We start from the raw sequence: 22017 nt of genomic DNA, 5'->3' as shown, positions 1-22017 counted from the left end.
GCTCCCTCTACGACTCAGTCAGGTGAGCTGCACAAATTTACACAGTTTGTTATAAAATTAGTATGTGGAACATTAATAAGCAGCTTATTTGGAGCAAAACTTAATAAAGTTGCAGCAACATTAAATTCAGCTGAAGGTTCCTGCCTTCAAACTTGTCAGGTGGAAACAGGTGCAGGAAGAACGGAGCTGTGAAGTTCTAACTTTCAGCACAGACACATGGACAGACCTCAGACAGGTTTCTATTTTCTTCCCTCACTCTATGTCTGTCCCATGTGATAGCAGGCTGCAGAGACTGTCTGCTGGTCCTGCGGTTCCCAAAGGCCTTGTGGTGTCAGCATCCACCCTCAGATCCAAACTGAGACTGCGGCCGCCAGCCCTGAAACCACACGAGGCTCCAGCACGACACAGGCTGGCAGCACCAGGGCAGCTCACACAGAGGGACACACACCACATAATGGCAACCAGGGGACAGTGGAGGACCTGGGAGCGCTGCTGGCAGCACCTCCTCAAAGGGGGGGGGGGTAAAGAAACCACGTCAGGCTGCAGCAGGGTGAATGCTGACAAGGCCCTGTAGTGACGCATAAACGACTGCTGAATTCATTCGCAGTGTGAAATCAGTGCTGATGTAGAATAATCTGTCCTGATAGATGTAGAATAATCTGTCCTGATAGATGTAGAATAATCTGTCCTGATAGATGTAGAATAATCTGTCCTGATAGATGTAGAATAATCTGTCCTGATAGATGTAGAATAATCTGTCCTGATAGATGTAGAATAATCTGTCCTGATAGATGTAGAATAATCTGTCCTGATAGATGTAGAATAATCTGTCCTGATAGATGTAGAATAATCAGTGTTGATAGAAGCCTTATTAGTTCATGCCAGGATAAATGATGTCCATTTTTTCCTGGTTCAACGTCCTCTTTACCAGGAGAGTAAAACAGATTCAATCTGCTTTTTATCTTGCAGCATGATTTTATTCAAAAAGCAGGTGTTTAACTTGAATCTTTTGTAAATCTCTTACATGGGCTCTTAAATGCTCATAAACTGAGAAGTTCCAGGTTTTTGTGCTTTATTTGGATAATTTTTTATCACTTTGAAATGTTGAAGACAGATGGATTTTTATATTTCTCAGATGATGAAATTGGAAAATGAATGAAAGAATGAATGAATGAGCTGATGAAAACGATTGCTCAGATCCTTTCAGAAAGAAATAAGTTGTGTTTGAATGAGTTGTTGAGGAAGATTCAGTCAAATCCAGTGACAAAACATTACTGTAGCTTCACAGTAAAGCATTGTTCTGGTATTCTTCTTCTGGTTTGTTTGTTTGTTTGTTTGTTTGTTTGTTTGTTTGTTTGTTTCCTGTTTTCAGCTGATTAACAATGTAAAGTCTAAGAAATGCCTTTTAACATAATGGCCACTCCAAATGGAATTTCAGTCTGTCAACACAAAGCGCTATAAATACATCCCAACTATGAAGCACAATGCTGAAAATTATAACTTGCAGTAATTTAAATGCCTGACCGTCAGATGGCGGTCGGCTGGGCGGAAAGGCACACAGCTGGAAAGACAACAGCTGGAGTTCAGTTTACATGGAGATTCTGTCAGAAATTACTTTTATGTTTGAAATTCTTTGGAATTAATTTTGATTGATTTCTGAACTAAGGCCCATGGGAGACCGACCATCTTTAATTTATTCTCAGTGATGCTTAATAATTGGTTTGCAGATGAGTTTGTGCAGCTTTGCATAGACGCTAGCTGTCAAAAATGGACGCATCTTCTCATCCAATGGTTTGTCTTTATTTCTACATTGTAGATACAAACTGAGAACATAAACACTATGAAGTAAGATATATAGAATTATGTAGCAAACAAAAACTTGTGAAATAACTGTAAATGTGTTTTATATGTTAGAGTCCCCAACCTTTTCTTTGATGACAGTTTTGTAAGCTTTTGTTCTTTTCTCAATGAGCTTCACGAGGTCGTCTCCAGAAATGGTTCTAATCAACTGTTCAGAGGAGACAGAGAGAACCTTCATGGTCCGATGGCTGCTGAGAAATCACAACCAGCAGAAGAGATTTATTTGGACCAAAAAGCACAAGGAATGGACCAAACAGATGAACACACGCGTGTTCTCCTCATGCATGTTCCACTTTGGAGGAGGAGAAGGTGTGGGGGGCGTTGTTGGTGACACCATCGGGGATTTATTCCAAATTTGCGACCCCAGCATCATCCTGCAGCGACCTGCCACCCCATCCGGTTTGTGTTTAGTTGAACCATCATTTATTTCCGACAGGAAGTTGAACCCAGACACACCTCCAGACTCTATGAAGACTATCTGAGAGTAATGGAGTGGTGCGTCACATGACCTGGCCACCACAGTCACCTGACCTAAAATCAATGGAGTTGGTTTGGGGTGCGATGGCACCACAGAGGGAAGTCCAACAAGTTCTCAGCATCTCCAGGAGCTCCTTCAGAATGTTGTAGAAACCATTTCAGGAGACGACCTCATGAAGCAAAGGGCGGCTATTTGATGAATTTAGAATATAAAATGTGTGTCAAGTGTTGTGTGTGTGTGTGTGTGTGTGTGTGTGTGTGTGTGTGTGTGTGTGTGTGTGTGTGCGTGTGTGTGTGAGTGTGTTATATATGGCGTCCCTCTACTCTCCATGTCTAACAATGTGGTCGTTGTGTTGAGGTGAGAGGTGAGGGGTCAACGTGTCAGCTGGAGTGTGTGTCTGGAATTTGGCACAGCTGTACCAAAGGAGGAAAGGACACACACACACACACACACACACACACACACACACACACACACACACACACACACACACACACACACACACACACACACACACACACACACACACACACACACACACACACAGAGTATCCTCAGCAGACAGGAAGTACAGGATTTCCTTGAGCCCTGAGATCGACGCGGTTGTCTCTTCACACACGTCTACAGTGATGCGTGACCTTGGTCTTCAGGGGGTGTCTGCACTGATGTGTGTGTTCCGTGTGCATGTGTGTGTGCTATATTAACGTTTCAGTACACGACATATTCATATTCATCTATTCATCTCAGGATTGTCTTTAACTGGGAACATGCTGGGATAGACTCCAGCCAAAAGATTGTTTTATAAGACACATGGTACATTTATATGAGTCTCTCTTTCATTAATGTAATTTAACTTTTGGTGTAGAACCCCAGGAGGCTGAACCCCATCTTGACCAGTGTAAACACAGGTTCTGCTCTGTGTATCCAGCTGCGTCCTGCTAAGACAGGTGGTGTGTGTCTTCTGTTTGCTAGCAGAGAGTCACCTCGTAGATTAATTGAGCTTAATTAACATTGTTTAGTGTTTGTGTGGCAGCAGCATGTGGCTCCAGGGCCTCACTGTGAGCAGTGGATGGAGGTGCCTGTCAGTTCATTAAATCAGTTTCAGCGCCATCTAGTGGCGACTGTTCTGAACTGCAGCCAAACATACTGCTGGTGTGTGTATGTGTGTGCGTGTGTGTGTGTGTGCGTGTGTGTGTGTGTGTGCGTGTGTGTGTGTGTGTGTGTGTGTGTGTGTGTGTGTGTGTGTGTGCGTGTGTGCGTGCGCACCAGTTTTACACCAGTTTTGCGATCTAAAGTTAGTTTAGATCATATTTGCTCGTCGTCACTTTGTAATCTTGTCTTTTCATAGAAAATAATTTCACTAGAAGATAAAATTATAAATAAATCCTGTAGTGTTTATACATGTGTGTGTGTGAGTAAATCAGAAGAGCCTCCGTGGGCCACCTTGACCAAAGGTATGTACACACACTGAGTCAGGTAGACAGCAGGTAGCTGCATGTGCGTCTGTCTGTAACATTTAGGGTAAAGACTTGACCTATTGAGGCGTTTTGCCTCACATGGGAGCGCTGTTTCCTGTCTCAGTGACAGCAGTGTAATTGCCTTCGTTTACATCACAGGGCTGTTGCCATCTGTGAACACTTTTGCTGTAGAGGTCTCATGGAGTGGCAGCAGGAGAAGAAAGAAAGCAAAGAGAGAGTTTGTGCCCCCTTCTGTTTTTCTACCTTGCTTACTGTTATATTTGCCTCTCGTCATCTCATGGGGCATATGGATGTTTTTCTGGACTGGGTTGTGTGACTGTGTACCTCTGTGGCCCTATGTGTTATTTTTGAGGGTGTGTTTTTGTCGTGATTGTGGTCCTCCAGGCAGGAAGGGCCCCGGCTGCAGATGTGAGCTGGGCAGGCAGCGGATAACAGAGCAATACATTGTGTTGGTGCAGTGAGGCTGCAATCTGATCTAGTGCCCCTGCAATCTACTGTCACACACACACACACACACACACACACACACACACACACACACACACACACACACACACACACACACACACACACGCACACACACACACACATACACATACACTCCATCTTTGCCTGAACTTCTACGTCTCGATTTCAATGCCCTCACACTCTTTCTCACTCCCAATTTGTCTCAAAAATATGGCAAAAAAAGAACAGCACCTCTTTATTTGGAAAGTTTAAAAAGTTTGTTCATTGCACATTAAGTCGGAAATTTTTTTTTTTTTTTTTTTGTCACTACATTGAAAATATCAGGGCTCAACGACAATGAAAAGTCGTGAATGTGTTTATTTTCTCTTTCACCTTCATAACAAGAAGGTGATGAATGCATTGAATGGCATGCATAAAGGAATCCAAAACAGAATGCAGCCTGAAGGTTGAACTGAACAGAAAGTTGAAAAAGTGAAAGAAAGAAAAGTTTGAGAAAAGGAGAGTGACTCTATCGCTTCCCCTTATCCCCTCTCCTCTTCTTCTTTCTCTACCTGGTGTAAACTGGCATTAATGGACTGTTGGGTTGACACCTAATATAATAACAATAGTAATAATAATAATAATAATAATAATAATAATAATAATAATAATAATAATATTTATAATAATAATAATTATTATTATTATTACTATTATTATTATTATTACCCTTCATATTTCCAGATGTGTGATTTTTTTGTGAATCATGTTGTTGTGTTTTCTGTTGTGCTTCTCAAACATGCTGAGTTCTATATGATGACATTCCCTGGGAAATATCTTCTACCTGATGCTTTAGAACAAGAGCACAAATATCAGCATCTCTTTAACATAGACCATGTTTTTAAAAGAAAATACCATAAATATTTTTAAATATGATCCATTATGATTTATAAATATTATACTACATGAATTATGTAACTTTTGACATTTTGAACTTTGCACAAATAATTTTTGTCATCTCCATGGAAACCAGATTTTTCTTTTTAGGTCATCCTGTGGAGTGCATGTCTGACTAACCCAATAACAACACATATTTGAGCCTTTTGATAGTTTGAATTTTATTTGCGATGTATTTGATCACCTCCCCTGTCTAATATACAACACTATTTAACCCAGATGATTCCTGTTGATGGAATAATAAAATTGGAGAGAAAAGTGAAACTTGATTAACTCAGATGTTTCATCATCGCTTCAGTTTTTACATGAGAAATGCATCAGCGCCACCTTAGATGTACTATAAGAACTGCCCCAGCTGTCACCAGCTTACTTCATTTTCTTTTGAATTCACTTTTTATTTGTGTGTCGCTTTTATTTTGACTTTTTATGCATGTTTAACTACATGTTTTAATCAAAATTTAAAAAAAAAAAAAAATCAAGATTTTGCTCTAAACCTCTTCAGAATTTTCCATCTTTGTCATTCTGCCTTGAATTAAGAGCGTTACTCAGACATCCACCCCCTTGTAAAGAAGTGAATGCAGGCAGTTGAAATAACAGCTGATGGTGACGTCAAGCTGAACTAAGATGCTTACATCCTTCTCTTAAAGAGTTAGAAAAGATATGGTAACACTTTTGTTTCTGCCCCCCCCCCCCACCTCAGACCCAGTGGATGTGCTGAAGGCTCTGCAGGTCCCATCCCTCCCCGAGGGCGTGAAGAAAGTCCCCGGCTTCTGTGCATCCCGTCGCTCAGGGAGCCCAGATCACGCTTACCGCATCAGCAAGAAGGCTCAGATCTCCGCCCCCACCAAGCAGCTCTTCTCAGGTAGGCCTCAAGCGAACCGGACCTCAACAGACCCGCCATACAAAGAATTACAGCCATGTCTTCTGATCAGAGCCACAGGAGGGGAGGGGGGTCTGAAAACAAGAACATGAACATCTGTCTGGAGATGAATGGAGAATAAAAGCTCCACCATGAGGAGCACCCACAACAGTGATAACCTGAAAGAGCTCCCAAAACCCATATTAAACACAGTTAACATTACCATAAATCACATGGGTCAAAGTCAAGGCCCGGGGGCCAAATGTGGCCCACCATATCGTTTTATGTGGCCCGCCAGAGCAGAAGTCAGAGTATCTAAAAAAAAATAGGAAAAAAAGTTTGCGTTGACTACAACTACATTTCCCACAATGCAGTAATTCAGCTAATTTTAACTTTGACCAAAAAAATTTTTTTTTGAACAAAGTTAATGTCCTAACTTGTGTTTGATGTTATTTTTCTTTATTCATTGATAATTTGATCCTTGATTGATGGAGCTCTGCGGATTTAATAATCTGACAAATTAAAAGGATTTATGTTAGTTATATTTATTTTATATTACATTGACTTATATTTAGTCACGTTTTTAATTTATTTCTGGCCCATTGAGGACAGTCGTGACGCTGACGTGGTGAAAATGAGTTTGACAAATCCTTTCATAAATACTTGTCATTTCTGTTACTGGTTAAATGAATGAATGACTCAGATAATGTTAGTTTTAATGGAAAATTTAAGGCATTTGATTTTTTTTTTCTGTCTTGATGGGGCAGAAGAACCAGAACCAGAATGAACCCGCGTTCATGTGTCTGAACACAGTTCTGCCTGATCGACTTCAGATTAAACGTATTTAGCATAAAAATAAATTCCTGACTGTACAGACGTGTAATCAGCAGTACAGTCTGCAATACTCAACAGGCTCTCATGTGTTTTAAAATAACATCTGTGGCGTAAAGTGAGACAATTGCATTCTACGCTTAATTGATCATGGATATAAAATATAATAGTATAATTATGGGTTGCAGTGCAGGAACCCATTTAAGGTGTTCTGGAGAGCCATAACAAATTAAAGTTAGTTTTCTGTCTGACACCCTGGAGTGAGGAGAGATTAGAGAAAGGAGCATTTATGTGGTTATGAAGCAATCCTCTAAACTCAAAGTACATTTTGAGCTCATTTCCTGAGGTTTCTGCTCACCTGTTATTACGTGTCTTCATCGTCTACGGCAAAACTTCACCCAGGACTGAATTCTGTCTTTAATCAGCTGATCTTTACCGTGATATCGTTCTCTGTCAGAAGATACGCAAGTAGAAAGACGAATACTCTCTGTAAAGTCTGACAATATGTGGTCCAGTCTATAATGACCCTCTCTTTTAAAATATTTTTTTCTTACAAGTTGAAATTTGACCTTGAGAAAACTAGTTCAAGGTCAAATTTCAACTTTTTTTTTTTTTAACATGTTTTTGCACAAATCTCAGGATGAGAAATAGAAAAACGAAACAAAAGGCGTTATATTCAGGGAGGCAAGGAGACGAAAATTAGATCGCAACCTTAACCTTGAAAAACTAGGTCAAGGTCAAATTTTCAGTTTTATACCTTTTTTTCCAGGTGCACGTCTCTGAACCCTGATGAAATATGGTCACAAAACAAAAAGCAACATTTTCAGGAAGCCAGAGGCACAAAAATGTGTAGTTCAGGGTGAAATGTTGAATTCAGGGATGTTGCAGTCTCTGACTGCCTTGCTTGTTTTTGACATTTTGATAGGTATGTTATTATTTTTTATTACTGTAGAAACTCGAGATAGAAGTTGAATCCGTTCCGCGATTGAGCTCGTAAGTCACACAAAAATAGCTAAAGTCATTTCAATCCATTCCAGCCTTATAAAAATAGCCTCAAAACCCTTAAATTATAAAGAAAACATATTTTTATCAACCAGCAGACATGCAGACTTTAACTGTGTGTAATTAATTAACCCCTCCTCTTCCTCATATACAGGTCGATTCCCAGAGAATTTCTCCGTAATGGCTCTGATCAAGGCCCAGGCTGGCCTCCAGGCCTTCCTCCTCTCTATCTACAGCGAGCAGGGCATCCAGCAGCTGGGCATTGAAATGGGACGCTCCCCTGTTTTCCTGTATGAGGACCAGAATGGAAAACCAGCCCCCGAGGACTACCCACTGTTCAGAGGCATCAACCTGGCTGATGGCAAGTCAGTAACCAGCAACAACCAGTTTGTGACTGGTTGAGTTGACACCTTGAGTGTCATGTGGGTCCTGGGGAACCGTGTGTGTGTGTGTGTGTGTGTGTGTGTGTGTGTGTGTGTGTGTGTGTGTGTGTGTGTGTGTGTGTGATAAATGAGGCCTGCAGTAGCATCACATATTTATCTGTCCTCCGTTTCCGTCTCCTCCGCGTCTGCAGGTGGCATCGCGTCGCCTTCTCCGTCTCAAAGAAAAACGTCACCCTGCTGCTGGACTGCAAGAAGAAGATGAGCCGTCCTCTTCCTCGCAGCAGCAAGGCGGAGGTGGACACCAACGGCATCACCGTGTTCGGAGCCCGTCTGCTGGATGAGGAGGTGTTCCAGGTGAGGACTCCGATAGGCAAAACTGTCAAATGATGAAGTGTGTAGTTATTTATAGAAAGATGAAAAGACGTGGATTTGTATGCTGATGACGTTTCCGTTTACACGTGTAATAAATTGCTTTTCTCTTTTCCACAGGGAGACATCCAGCAGCTGCTGATTGCCTCCAACCCCCAGGCCGCCTACGACTTCTGTGAACACTACAGCCCCGACTGTGACTCCCCACTGCCCAAGACCCAGGCTCAGGACCCCAACACCTACGTGAGTAACACCATCAACATGAGTTCACACACACCCAGATGAGAACTCTGATCAAACACTACATGGAAAAACATCCTGCGGGTTATGTTAACGATTGTTCCTCTTTTTTCTACCTCTTGTTATCGTTCCTACACAAATGTCGCAGCCGTTCAAACCCCAGATCGTGTTGTTGATGCAACTTACTCATAAAATGATTCGTAGCTCCGATAAATCTACTCAGAACAGAACCTGGATTTTTTTTTTTTTATTATTATTATTTTTTTGTGGCAATTTATAAATTTGATTAACGTGAACAGAGAAACAAAACTGAATCTTCACTGGATCTGATGTCTTTTCTTGTACTGAATCAATGATCATCAAGAAAATGACACCCGGAGTGACGTAGAACTGTGTATTCTCTGTCAGCTGTTCCAGTTTTTAGAACATCGTGAAAAAGTTTGCACGCTGCATTCAGGGTCCTGAAAAAATGAAAGGGAAATTGTCAGGTTTAGTTAAAGGTCAGATCGTGTCATCAAAGTCCTGCTGTCTCTTTCTGTCCTCCCCATGCATCCCCATCATCATCAACAGTCTATCATCACCCTTCCTCTTCACCTCCTCAGTCTATATGTCACTGGGGAAACTTAAAAACCTTTTTAATGCACATTTTAACATCATTTTCTACTGTTTGCATTGAAGAAATTCCACAGCAGTTGACTAGCGTCACTTTTTCTGATCATCACAGAAAGGTAGGGGATAGAGAATAACACCAGTCATAGATAGTGAGTGAATTTCCTCTGCATTCATCCATCCAAAGCACATGATCTGTTCTTTTTCTGAATGAATATAAATCACTGTGGTTTTATTCATTTTCTGCCCCCATTGCTTTATTTTTGCAGCCATTTCATTCATGAAGGTCGTCTGAATTTGAACATTTTACCATCAGCACAGCACAGACCCCTTTTGATGAATGATAAATCTCTTGCTGTCTATCACAATGTTTTATTTTCTCCACTCTTACTGCCCCCATTTATTCCCCTTCAACCACTGTGCCCTTTACCTTTACTCACACCTGTATCCCTCCCTCATCCTGCATTCCCATCCTCCCATTCCTCTCCTTTCATGCACTTTGCTCCTGATTGCCAAACCATCTTTCCCTCTATCTTTCCCATCTGTCAATATCTCCACTCCCCCCCACCTCTTTTAGTACTTTGATGAGGAGGATGACCATGAATACCCCTATTATTATGAGGAAACAACAGGCGCTCCTTCCTCCACTGCATCCCTCTCCCCCCAACCTGGGGCCGCCAGTCAACAGGTAAAGAGGGAGGAAGAGACGAGGAACACAAGCAGGGTTTGTGGAAGAGAAAGGGAATGAGAGAGATGGGTATTAATGAGACAATTCCTATGATAAGTTCAATTTTCCTGATATTTAAGTATCCACAAAATGAACAAACGTTTGTTTGAAAATGTGTGTGTTTGGTTTTAGATATCTCTCCCTCATCCCTCCTCACTCCACACCTCCTGTTTTAGTCACATTCCACCTTCCCTTTAATCCACATTCGTCTCAACCGTCTCCGTCACGCAGGATTATCGTGTCTCACTGTGATATTTTTTTTTTGTCTTCATTGTCTTTTACGAGTTGTGATAAATGTATGTGCGTTCACATGTGGGAAAGTGGGGGCACTGGGGTGGTGGGAGTGCAGCTGTGTTGGTATACACACATATCTTCTCAAGTTCATCACACATTCTATCCCACCATAAACTGAGTGAATAGAGTGGACCTAAATGTTTAGTAGTGTAACAAAATGTTCACCACTTATCATGCGTTGTTCAAAAAAAAAAGAAAGTTCTATCACAATCTGGGACGCTGGGCTGTGAGATTAAGTTAGCCATGTCAGAATATATGCATGTTAAATCAGAACATATAATCATTATCATATTAAGATATTGATTGGTAGGAATTTTGACTCAACTTATTTAAATCAATTCATATTTTGATTTATGGGTCTGTGTCATTACTATGTAGTTACTGTGTGGTTTACATGATTGCTGTGTATTTTCTCTTTGGAGACAAACTTACCTCATGAAAATACATGATAGCACAGGAAATACATACAAGTGGCTACACATAAAATACTATTTGACCAGAGCATGTGTTTTTATTGTCCTGCATGTTTTCTCAAATGTCTTGGAGGATGTCAATGCATGTTTCTACTATATATCTCTGCCATCTATTTTCACACCAGTCCACCTGTTAACTAAGAATTATCAATGCACATGTTTGTGTGTGTTATTTGCTTTTATGATGTGTTCATATAGCTTTTGTATGACATACAATACATGATTTGCATGTACTTTCTCTTTTTAGATTGTTTGTGTTTTGTATTGAATTTTTACGCAGTATAATTTCACACGATGGCCTTTTTTCATGCATAACTAAGGGAGCATTTTTTAATTTATTATTTATTTCCGATGATATTTGCATGTTTTTTATATATATCAGCATGAGTTGTAAGAATGATTTTCTTTGTATTTATTTTGTGGTTTTATGTGACTAGCATGTATTTACACACTAGTCTGACATCCATCTTCCTTCTTTTGCATGGCTAACCTTCTCTCTGTATGAGCACAGCTTTCAGTACATCAGTAGTGTGTGTGTTTGTGTGTGTGCGTGTGTGCGCGCGCGTGCGTGTGTGCGTGTGCGTGTGTGTGTGTGTGTGTTTCCAGCACCAGTTATAACTGGCCTGTCACAACCTCAGTGCCTCTGCCAAACCACAGGCTCCAGTTAATATTAGCACAAAGATGCTGCTTTATCATATAATATTGGGAATGGCATTACTGGAGAGATCAGCAAAAATAGAAATCTAAAGAAATTTACCAAAACAATTTGACATGAAATTTATCAAAATGTGTTTTTTTAATTATGAACTTTAGTGCATTGTTCTGTAGTTTTCTTGCATTCTATTTGAAATCTTTTAAATCCTGTGCTGTATCCAGTAATGCCTGTAAAGTCTCAGTAAATCAAACCATGGCCATCTTTATGTCATTGTTTCTCAAACATGCACTCTTGTCTTTCTCTCTTCTTCTGTCCATCCCTTGTCTGTGCTTATAAACCCCCTCCCAACCCTTCCATATATCATTGTCTTCCAACACGTTCTCTTCCTCTTTTCATCAATATGTTCTGTTACATACTGAACAACACCCTCATAAATCACATACTAATCACGGACATTAGAAGAAAGTGTTGAATGGGAAAAAAACTACCACCGTTGTCAAAGCAAAAGTCACTCCAACTAAGGCAGCCAAGACTGGACCATCGAAACTTGTAGTCAAGGTGCCTATGGCCACCAAAGTACCAAAATCTTCCACAGCCAAGCCATCGAAAGCCAAACCTACTGCAGTAGAGATCCTCTTATCCAAGATCAAACCAACATCTGCAGCTAAATCCAAGCCCACCGCTGCCCCCTCTAAGAATGGCAATGGTAAAGCAACTGTGGAGAAGAAAACAAATGGCTCAGCCAAGGCCGCCAACAATGGCAATGGAAAAACAACTGTAGTCAAAATGAATGGCAATGGAAAAATGATAGCTGGTACCAAGGCTACAGCTCAAGCCAAAGAGACTATGAATGGCAATACCAAAGTTGTAGTAGAGAAGAAAGTCATTGGAAATGGAAAATCCTCAGCAGAAAAGAAATCCAATGGAAATGGTAAAGTCGTTGTTGTGTCTAAGAGCGGCAAATCTACAACGGAGAAGAAGGCCAACGGGAAAGGCAAAACGACCATTGAGATTAAAGAGGTTCAAATCAAAGTTAATGGTAAAGCTGACAATAAAGTCATTGGTGATGCAAAGGCTAACGGCAATAGTAAAGTTATTACTCTCGTAGAAAAGAGAGTCATCAGCAATGGTGCTACAAATCAGGCAAAAATTGAAACCACTACAAAAGCAAAGACTGAGAAAGTTGTTAAAGTAGATAAGATAGAAAAGACTGTGGTCAGTGCAGCTAAGTCAGCTGCCAAAGTGGAAGCTACTAAGGCACCGAAACCCACAAAGTCAGCAAAAACAGCAAAGGTTGTGGCCACCAAAGCTTCAGCAGAAAAATCCCAAGTAAAGGCAGAGGTTAAAGAGGCCACCAAAGTAAAAACTGTGGTCACCAAAGTCCCACTGGTCAAATCAACGGAAAGCAAAGTAGTGAAGAAGGTGGTCGAAAAGATTACCATCCCAAAAAAAGTATCTTCGACATCCGTCCCTGTCCGACCTACTCCACCAAGACCCACAAAATCCAAGATGTTGGTGGACATTAATGTCAAATCCCAGCACAGACCTTTCCCACCATTTGGAAAGACTGCACTGAGTGGAACCGCGGTCCCAGCAAAGAAAATCACCAACGGTTATCAACAGGTACAACAGGAGAGCCCATATATAGGTCAGAATGCTCAGACTGGTATGTCCCATCTGTCCCATCTGGTTAACAGCTCTTTCCACCATCAAACATCTGTAATACGTTTTTTGGGAGTTGTCTGTTATTCATTAATTTCCTCTTTTGGTGGATGAATGGCAGTACAAATTCAGAGGTAAATGATCACGATGGTGGACAATCTGGTCTTCAGTGTGGAAGTTGGTTCATACCAAACTGGATGGCTTTGCCTCTGTTTATATATCATATGATCTTCGTGATCACGCCAACTTCTCTATATGATATGATACAGCGGCACACATTAAAAGCATGTACAGTTTGACTGTCCTTTACTTCACTTCATACTCCTACCTTCAAGCTTCTGAAACCAGATCTCAGAACCTGAATATACTTCAGCACTTTCTCATTCCAGAGGAAACTATTAACGTCAGTGAATGAGCATGGATTGCTGTGGCTCAAGAGCTAAAAACACAACTACTATCACATTCTGAACACAAGAAACACAACAAATCTACCCTGTTACACCTTTATTTTCTGTCTTTGTTTCTTGAAGTGCCTGTGTTTTCGACTGTCTCCTTGTCTGGATATGTTTTGTATCAAATATGAATGAAGTTGCCTCATAGAAACAAAACAGCTAGCTTTTGTTTGCTGTTAAAGTTACTTCAATGGGTAATCTACCATGAATCCAAGGTGTTTCATCGTAGAGACATTGAGGTTCATGAGGTTCAAGACCATTAAAGTCATAACATTGACGGTCACATTGAAGTAGCTAAATTGTGTTCTGTGAGGCTGCTGTTGGGTTTATATCTGTTTTCTTGTCTTGGGTGAAACTGGACATCCCAGAGCATCAAGTTGTGATGTTTTCTTCTTACGGGATGAATCTAGGCTCTCAATCGCAAGATTAGACTTCACCCTTTTCAGTATCTCAGCTTTGTAACCTTAGAAAAGCAAAAACAAAACTATTAAAGAGAAATCTCAGCAAGATAATCTCATTGTGACTCACTAAATTGCATCTTTGGCAACATTTAAAGTCAGTGAGATTCTCAAGCTTCCTGATATTTCTTTTTTATAAAGAATCTTTGCAAGTGAAAAAATGTGAGATGTCAGTCTGGCAACCACAATTTTTTGATGTATTCCAATTTCTTCTTTTAACTCATTATCACTTACAAGTAGATTTTTGAACTAACCACACTCTTCCAATCAAATTTTCTTACCTCCTCCCTGCTCCCCCCAATTCCTGTCAACTTGACCAATCAGGATGTAGACACGGAATATGCAGAGGCTGGCCACACCCCTACAGAGACTGATTATTACTATGAAGAGATGGTCCCAATGCCAGATGGTGAGGTGATTGCACCAGAAGAGGTCCCAGTACAGGTAAAAAGAAAATTACACACCAATCAGCAACAATAGATGAAAAGAAATTAAACAGTCCAGGAAGACCAACAGAAAATAGATTTAATGCAAAGTCTCCAGACAGATTTGCGCCGTAAAATATTACAAAACAGAAGTGAACAATTACCAACAAACAAGAGCAAATCATCACTATAAGACAGACTTCTGTCACCAAGGGAAGAAGATGGTGTAATACTTGTGTGGTGGTGAGCCCAGTCCTTGTAGTTTAACTAAGTAGTTGTAGCTCTATGTCTGTCCTTACATTTCTAACTACACATCAATGTTTTGTCGGCACCGACGCCATGAGCAAGACATAGAAACACTTTCAAAGGAGAATGCGCCATATTTACCTGTTTTATGTCATCAAATATTTTTATGTGGCTCTCTTTTTTTTCCTAACACCAAGATTCCTGTTTTGTTCTCATGTCAAGATCGTGGCTTGATCGGAAATCTGATCTCGACATAAGAACAAACATCTTGTCAAAAAAGGGATCTGCGTAGGAATATTTGATGTGTAGTTTTAACCAAAGACAGGTGAATATAATGCATTCTTGTTTGAGGAGGAAAATCTGACTAAAATAAGGAAGATGGCAACTCAGAATTTGAGAATGAGTCTCAGTTCTGACCCTCTTTCCTTTTATTTATATTAACTATTTTTGCCTCATTTCCCAATGTTAATACTAAGAAAGCGATTTTTGTTAATATTATGATCTACCGTTCTGTATAGTATATTATAGAAACATTTATGTACTCATTATTCATAGTGTTTGTCTTAAGAGAACAGAATAATTCCATTGGATTCTTATTGGTTTTTGTGGGTAAGTAAAATAGAAAATAACATAGTTTTTGCTTTGCATAACACAGCACATAACAACAGCTTTGATTTCACAAAGTGCTTCATATCAGTTCTGTGATTTCTATTTATGGACTATGTGAGTATGAGATTCACAGTGAAAGTGTCTTTTTCTAGTTTAAATCAAACTCAGCTGTTATCTTCAGTAATTTGGAGAAATCATTTGGATGCATGTCATCACACACAGGAGGATCAGAATATGTTTTTGTTTAATTGTATTCTGTTATAGTCGGCAATAATTTTTCAACTGAAACAATCCACTTTCAATATGATTAAAAATTACATTTAAAAAAAAAATTATACTTTTTTTTTTTTAAATTAGAGGCTCAAGTCCATCAGATGTCTTTTTCTGACTGTTTGTCCATGTTTAATTGTAAGAGGTAAGACTCACTTCTTTCTATATATGCCTCCTTCTTCCACTTTTCCTCTTTTCTTCACTGACATTTCCCCATCAAACATACCTCTGGTTCTTTTCACCACCACCTTTTTCTTCTTACATTTTATTCCTTATTCCTTCACTTCCTTTACTTCCATTCTTTTGCGACTCTGACAAACCCAACCTAGCCCCAGGTGGAGCCGGAATTGGTTGGAGAGGAGGTAGATTCCACCAAGGCAGGCGGTGTGGGCGAAGAGGCCTTCACTGAGGAGTATGTGACTGGGGACTTGGGCCTTAAGGAATACGACTATTCCTACAGGGACTACAATGAGCCATTACTGGAGACTGGAGAGATCGATGCCAACATGGGCCCCGCCCTGTCTGCCGTGACAGACGAGGGAGGCGTAAGTCGTTTCGCTTCACATGCAAAAAAAAGAAGAAAAAAAAGAAAAATCAATTTCAACCAACTCTGAATCGTTATCTTTGTCAAAATATCTTCAAACATGTAATCACTTTAAACTTCCCAAATCTCCACCTGAAGATAATATTCTCTATTCTCTGTGTGATTTGTTTTTTACTATCTTGGACCTATTGACCTTCTTGTAAATGGTGGATACCTGGGATACGTTTGGTGTTGTGCCCAACTCTATCTTATCTTATTTTTGAGATAGAATATACGGCATTATTGGCTTGACTTTAACGCGTAATTACGGACTTTTGAGGGACCCAAAACAAAATCAGAAAGACCAACAATTTTTGACCAGTTATTGATTTAGATGTGACCTTACATTAATAATTTTTTTAAATTAATTTTAATTTGTAATTTTTTAAATTAAAATTAAATTAAATTAAATTAAATTAAATTAAATTAAATTAAATTAAATTAAATTAAATTAAATTAAATTTGAATTTCTTTCAAATAAAGGGCTTTTCTACACAGCAGTGGTTGAAAGGGTTTTTTCTGTGCAGTGTATCGTGGGACAATTCAGGGCCCTGGGGAAAATAGCTATTACTGTTGTAAAAGCTATTTGAGTTCCTGAAGATATCTGCTAAATACACTGAATAAAAAGGCATTTCAAAGTGCAGAATTAAATGATTGCTGCATATTTTGACACAAATGCATTTATTTCAGTGTATGGCTTTTCTGAGCTGTGAAGCTCAGTGGCTTCTCTGCATCTATGCAAAAAGCTCCACAAGGAAGGGACAGACCGTTTCGACCATTGAATCATCCTGTTCGGATGAAAGGTTATGTCTTTCACGAAAAAAAAACAGGTTTTTACAGTGTTTGATGCAAACTTTTGTGTGCTGTGTGAGTGTGCGTCCTCCTGTTTGCCTTCATTGTTAAGCGCATGACATTATTGAGCGCATAACTTTATACTGACTACGCTGTCTTGTGCCTACATGTGTGTTTTCCACAGGCTGCAGTCCGAGGCCAGAAAGGAGAGAAAGGAGAACCAGCTGTCTTAGAGCCAGTAAGTCACCTGAGCAGGTGGACTCAGCAGCTCTGTGACAGATATGGAAAGCTTCTTTGGATTGCAAAGTCACTTTTGGGATTTGTACCTGAAACCTCCTAGTACCGAATACTGCTTTCTATCTGATCAATTAATAAGATCAAGAGAGCAATTGATCATTATTTGTGCGCTCCATCCAAAAATCATCCAGGATCTCTGGAGACAGATGATCTCCTCAGCAGAATTATTTACCAGAACTTTAAGCATCAAGGTGAAATAAACCACACTATGTCAACGAGTGGCAATCATTAAGCCACCACCAAGTCTGAACTGCAGGAAACAACAAAGATGCAAAATTTGAAGAAATTTTTTATCAAATATGTCTTGTTTTTGTTTTTTTGCACTGCATTTAACTTTATTTTGGTGTTACAGGGAATGCTGATTGAAGGACCTCCAGGGCCAGAGGGACCTGCGGTAAGTTAACAATGGTTATTTTGGTTACTTTACATGCTTTCATACATCACCTCACACCCCTCCTCCCACATTAACCTCTATTTGTTGGAGCTATGCAGTCTCCTTGATTCCCACTTGAGGTAGTACACCATTCTGCTCTTCTTTTTTAACGGAATGTTAAGTCGTGTTCAGGCTGCTCCTTCATCAGCGACATAGAAACAGACCAGTTCAATGAGCCTATAATCAGAAAACTGAACTACTTTGTTTTCACCCTTGTTCAGGGTCCTACTGGCCCCCCTGGCTCCTCCGGACCTCCTGGTTCCGTGGGCGACCCTGGTGAGAGGGTGAGTGTTTGAGCTTATCTGAAGAAAAGCAAGTTTGTCAGATTATAGCATAAGACAACTGAAATATTAGAGGCCATTGCTGAAGCCACTTCCGCTCTACCCTTGAATGTACCAACTTACCTTAACCCCCCATCCTACAGGGCCCTCCTGGTAAGGCTGGACTGTCTGGAGCTGACGGAGTCCCTGGACCTCCTGGAACCTCAGTCATGCTGCCTGTGAGTCACCTTTGACATCTGGTGTTTAATGACTGTCCTGTCTGAGTGTCCATTAGTTTACCTGTGTGGCTCTGGTTCAGCACCTGGTCCATCTCAGGACCTGATCCACAGCTGCCCACTCTAGTCCTGTTTAATGACGCAGATTCTCATGTTTTGTGGACACGAGACGTTCTTACTGTTCAACAATCGCCCCTCTGCTGCACTGTCGCCCCTCACATTGGCTACGGTATTTTATAAGGCGCACTGGACTATAAGGCACACCTTCAATGAATGGCCCATTGTAAAACTGTTTCCACTAGAATAGGCCACACCGCATTATAAGGTGCATAGAATAGAAGCTACTGTAGTGACTGTGGTCGCATTATGCATCCGTTAGATTGAGCTGCGCTAATCAGGAATGAATACATCAGAAGGACAGCACATGTTAGAGGTTCTGGAGATAAATTCAGAGAGGCCAGACTGAGATGGTTTGGACATGTCCAGAGGAGAGATAGTGAATATATTGGTAGAAGGATGCTGAGTTCTGAACTGCCAGGCAGGAGGCCTAGAGGAAGACCAAAGAGGAGGTTTATGGATGTAATGAGGGAGGACATGAAGGTAGTTGGTGTGAGAGAAGAGGATGAGAAGACAGGGTTAGATGGAGGACACTGTTTCGCTGTGGAGACCTCTGAAGGGAAAAGCCGTAAGGAGAAGAAGAAGACTGAGTTGCACTAAAGGGATTTCATTCATGACTCTGCAGACTTTTCTCAAATTTCAAGAGCCAAGTCACTGCTAGCCAAAGGTTCCTGGCATGCTACAATCGATTCGCAAATGTGGTTGACACCTGAACCAGCAGGTAACTGTGGGAAGGATGGAGCAGCTTAGACTGTCTGGGCTGCTGACCAGATGAGCAACAGCGTGGGGGTTGAGGTTTCAGCTGAGAGCTGAGAACTCTTCTGAGAACTCTTCTGAGAACTCATCTTCAATGAATGGTCTATTTTAAAACCGTTTTCCTATATAAGGCGCACTGGATTATAAAGCGCACTGGATTATAAGGCGCACTGGATTATAAGGCGCACTTGTCAGTTTTTGAGAAAATTAAAGGCTTTTAAGTGCGCCTTATAGTGCGGAAAATATTGTAAATACTTATTTTTTTGTCTTTTCTGCAGTTCCGTTTTGGTCAGAGTGGAGGAGACAAGGGTCCGGTCGTGTCTGCACAGGAAGCCCAGGCAGCAGCCATCCTGTCTCAAGCCCGGGTCAGTCATCACTTTTACGTTCAGCCAGTTTGCCTCAAAGATCACACCAGTGAGGTGTACTGTGGAGCTTTATTATAATGTGTACATATAGTGAAGGAACCAGCCTGTCTTTAGTACTGATGCCAACACTGACTGTTCTCATGCAGGGAGGTTTTGTCTTTTCCTCTTGATGTATCACCAACTCTACAAACAGACGTTGAATTCTATGATCATTAACTCTGACATGTCGTCTCCAGATGGCTCTGAAAGGACCTCCTGGACCAATGGGATTCACTGGACGCCCTGGACCGCTGGTACGTCATCTGTCCTTTGGTCATTTGCTGTCATTTTCATAAACTAGCTTCAGAATGCAACAACATCGGCTGACCTTTTTCTTAAATCTCTCTATTGCGAAAGCAGCATTTTCGTTTTCTTAACATTAAGTGGTGTGAAATGACTGCTTTGTGGTGGAAGTAATGATCACTGCGTTTGTTTCAGGGTAATCCAGGAAGTAATGGTTTGAAGGGAGAGAGCGGAGACCCTGGTCCTCAGGTACAAACACTTACTGTGCCAACTTGACCTCTGACCTCACATCAGACCATTTCTATAATATATCTGTCAGATCTTTTCATTACAGATGGGGTTTTTTTTTATTATTGTAGGTCAGAGCTCTGATACAAAAATGTCTCACACACACACTAACTTATTTTCCAGGGTCCAAGGGGATCCCAGGGAGTGATGGGACCTCCAGGCAAAGCTGGAAGAAGAGTGAGTCCAGTATAATTAATGACCTGCTCTTCTTCTTCTCATTGTCCTGTTGCCTTTTAAAGCGTGCCCATCCTCTGCTCACCTCCTGACAGGGCCGTGCTGGAGCTGACGGTGCCAGGGGAATGCCAGGAGAGTCTGGGATGAAGGTAACGCCATCTTCATCAAAATGACCTGGTCACACGCCTGCTTTGTTAAAATGAAGTGACATTTTGAATAAAGTTGATTTATTTCAATTTTTACTTTTGAATGACACATAAAAAAACAGAAATAGCACCTTAAATACGTGTGCGTTTCACTCAGGGTGACCGTGGATTTGATGGCCTACCTGGTTTGCCTGGAGACAAAGGACACAGGGTGAGTCCAAAGCAGCTCACGTCACACATAAACTGTGTTTTTAACTATTAATGTTGTTTATCAGCAGAAAAATACTATTTTTAATTGTGTACTAGAACTTTAAGACTTGAATAGGTATTTAGGATGTTTCTAATTCTCTTTTTGCCCCACCTAGGGTGACACAGGAATACAGGGGACCCCAGGACCTCAAGGAGAGGATGGAGAGAGGGTATGAAAAGACTCCCCCCCCACCACCATCATGTTTCTGTAACGGCTAACAGTCCATGTCTTCACCTCCTGAATGTTTCTGTGGTTCTTCCAGGGAGACGATGGAGAAGTTGGACCCAGGGGTCTTCCAGGTGAACCAGTGAGTGTTTCCATGACAACACAGCTGGTTTAAACTCTTTTATAAACTGCACCCACCTCCCTTATTTTATTATAAGCCTTTCTCGGTTTATGGAAGAAAGAAGCCCACATATTTACAACTCTACACAAAACAAAATATAAAATACCCTCTTATTCATAGCAGTGCAAAGAATGTCAGCCTTCATTTTAGTAGATAGACAGTCCTAGCTTAATAACAAATCACAATAACAGTTTGCTGTAAATGGATGTATCATTATACAATACACAACATTTAAGTGTAAAAAAAGTCAATCAGATCAGTTTTGTCCCAATTGCCCAAAATGATAAAGGTGGTGTTGTACTAGGGGGATTTATGGTAGTAGGGGGCAATTCCCATCATATCACCATCTCGTACAAACTGACACTAAACTAAAACAGATTATTCAATATGAAAAATCTTAGTGTTATTTAAAAAGTCACCAGTTGAGGTGAAGGTCCATATAAATACAGAGTCCTTCATGTCTCCATAAAATTCCCTGTGAAGACAATTTTTTGTGATGAAAGGATCTGAACTTTGGGAGTCTTTATTTAAAAACTGGTTCTGCTGCAAGCAAATTGGGTTAGGGTTAGGTTAGGGTCAGGGTGAGAGGTAGGATTAGGGTCAGGGGGTTAGGGTAGGGTCATGGTTAGTGTTGGGGTCAGGGTTAGGTTTAGGTTTAGGGTTAAGGTTAGGGACAAGGTTAGGGTTAGGATTAGGGTCATGGTCAGGTTTAGTTTTAGTTAGGGTTAAGTTTGGGTTCAGGATCAGGTTAGAGTCAGGTTTCAGGTCGCGGTTAGGGTTAGAGTCAGAGATAGGATTAGGGTCAGGATTAGGTTAGGGTTAGTTGAACTGGGTAGCAAACATTTTGGAAAATTAAAAGAAGCAAAAAAATATTCAAATTAATAAATCAATGAAATAAAAATACAACT

At 40.6% G+C, this 22017-nt stretch overlaps 1 protein-coding gene across 5 annotated transcripts in view; it reads left to right on the top strand.

Moving 5' to 3' along the window:
* Positions 1-22017, top strand: part of col11a2 (collagen, type XI, alpha 2) — a 43543-nt gene that overhangs the window by 4564 nt on the left and 16962 nt on the right. The window contains exons 2-20 of one of the 5 annotated variants that reach the window (XM_068332312.1): positions 5921-6082; positions 8067-8277; positions 8487-8649; positions 8785-8907; positions 12122-13285; positions 14559-14678; positions 16114-16329; positions 17344-17397; positions 17809-17850; positions 18111-18173; positions 18314-18388; positions 19537-19623; positions 19860-19916; positions 20101-20154; positions 20317-20370; positions 20463-20516; positions 20671-20724; positions 20879-20932; positions 21026-21070. In XM_068332312.1, the coding sequence (XP_068188413.1) occupies positions 5921-6082; positions 8067-8277; positions 8487-8649; positions 8785-8907; positions 12122-13285; positions 14559-14678; positions 16114-16329; positions 17344-17397; positions 17809-17850; positions 18111-18173; positions 18314-18388; positions 19537-19623; positions 19860-19916; positions 20101-20154; positions 20317-20370; positions 20463-20516; positions 20671-20724; positions 20879-20932; positions 21026-21070 (2852 nt within the window). The remainder of the gene's footprint in view (positions 1-5920; positions 6083-8066; positions 8278-8486; positions 8650-8784; positions 8908-12121; positions 13286-14558; positions 14679-16113; positions 16330-17343; positions 17398-17808; positions 17851-18110; positions 18174-18313; positions 18389-19536; positions 19624-19859; positions 19917-20100; positions 20155-20316; positions 20371-20462; positions 20517-20670; positions 20725-20878; positions 20933-21025; positions 21071-22017) is intronic. The other 4 variants (XM_068332315.1, XM_068332313.1, XM_068332314.1 and 1 more) reach the window with 4 other exon arrangements.

This window comes from Antennarius striatus, chromosome 14 (genome assembly GCF_040054535.1).
Source record: "Antennarius striatus isolate MH-2024 chromosome 14, ASM4005453v1, whole genome shotgun sequence".
NCBI classification, from domain to species: domain Eukaryota; kingdom Metazoa; phylum Chordata; class Actinopteri; order Lophiiformes; family Antennariidae; genus Antennarius; species Antennarius striatus.
This window is presented reverse-complemented; position numbering and strand designations above follow the sequence as displayed.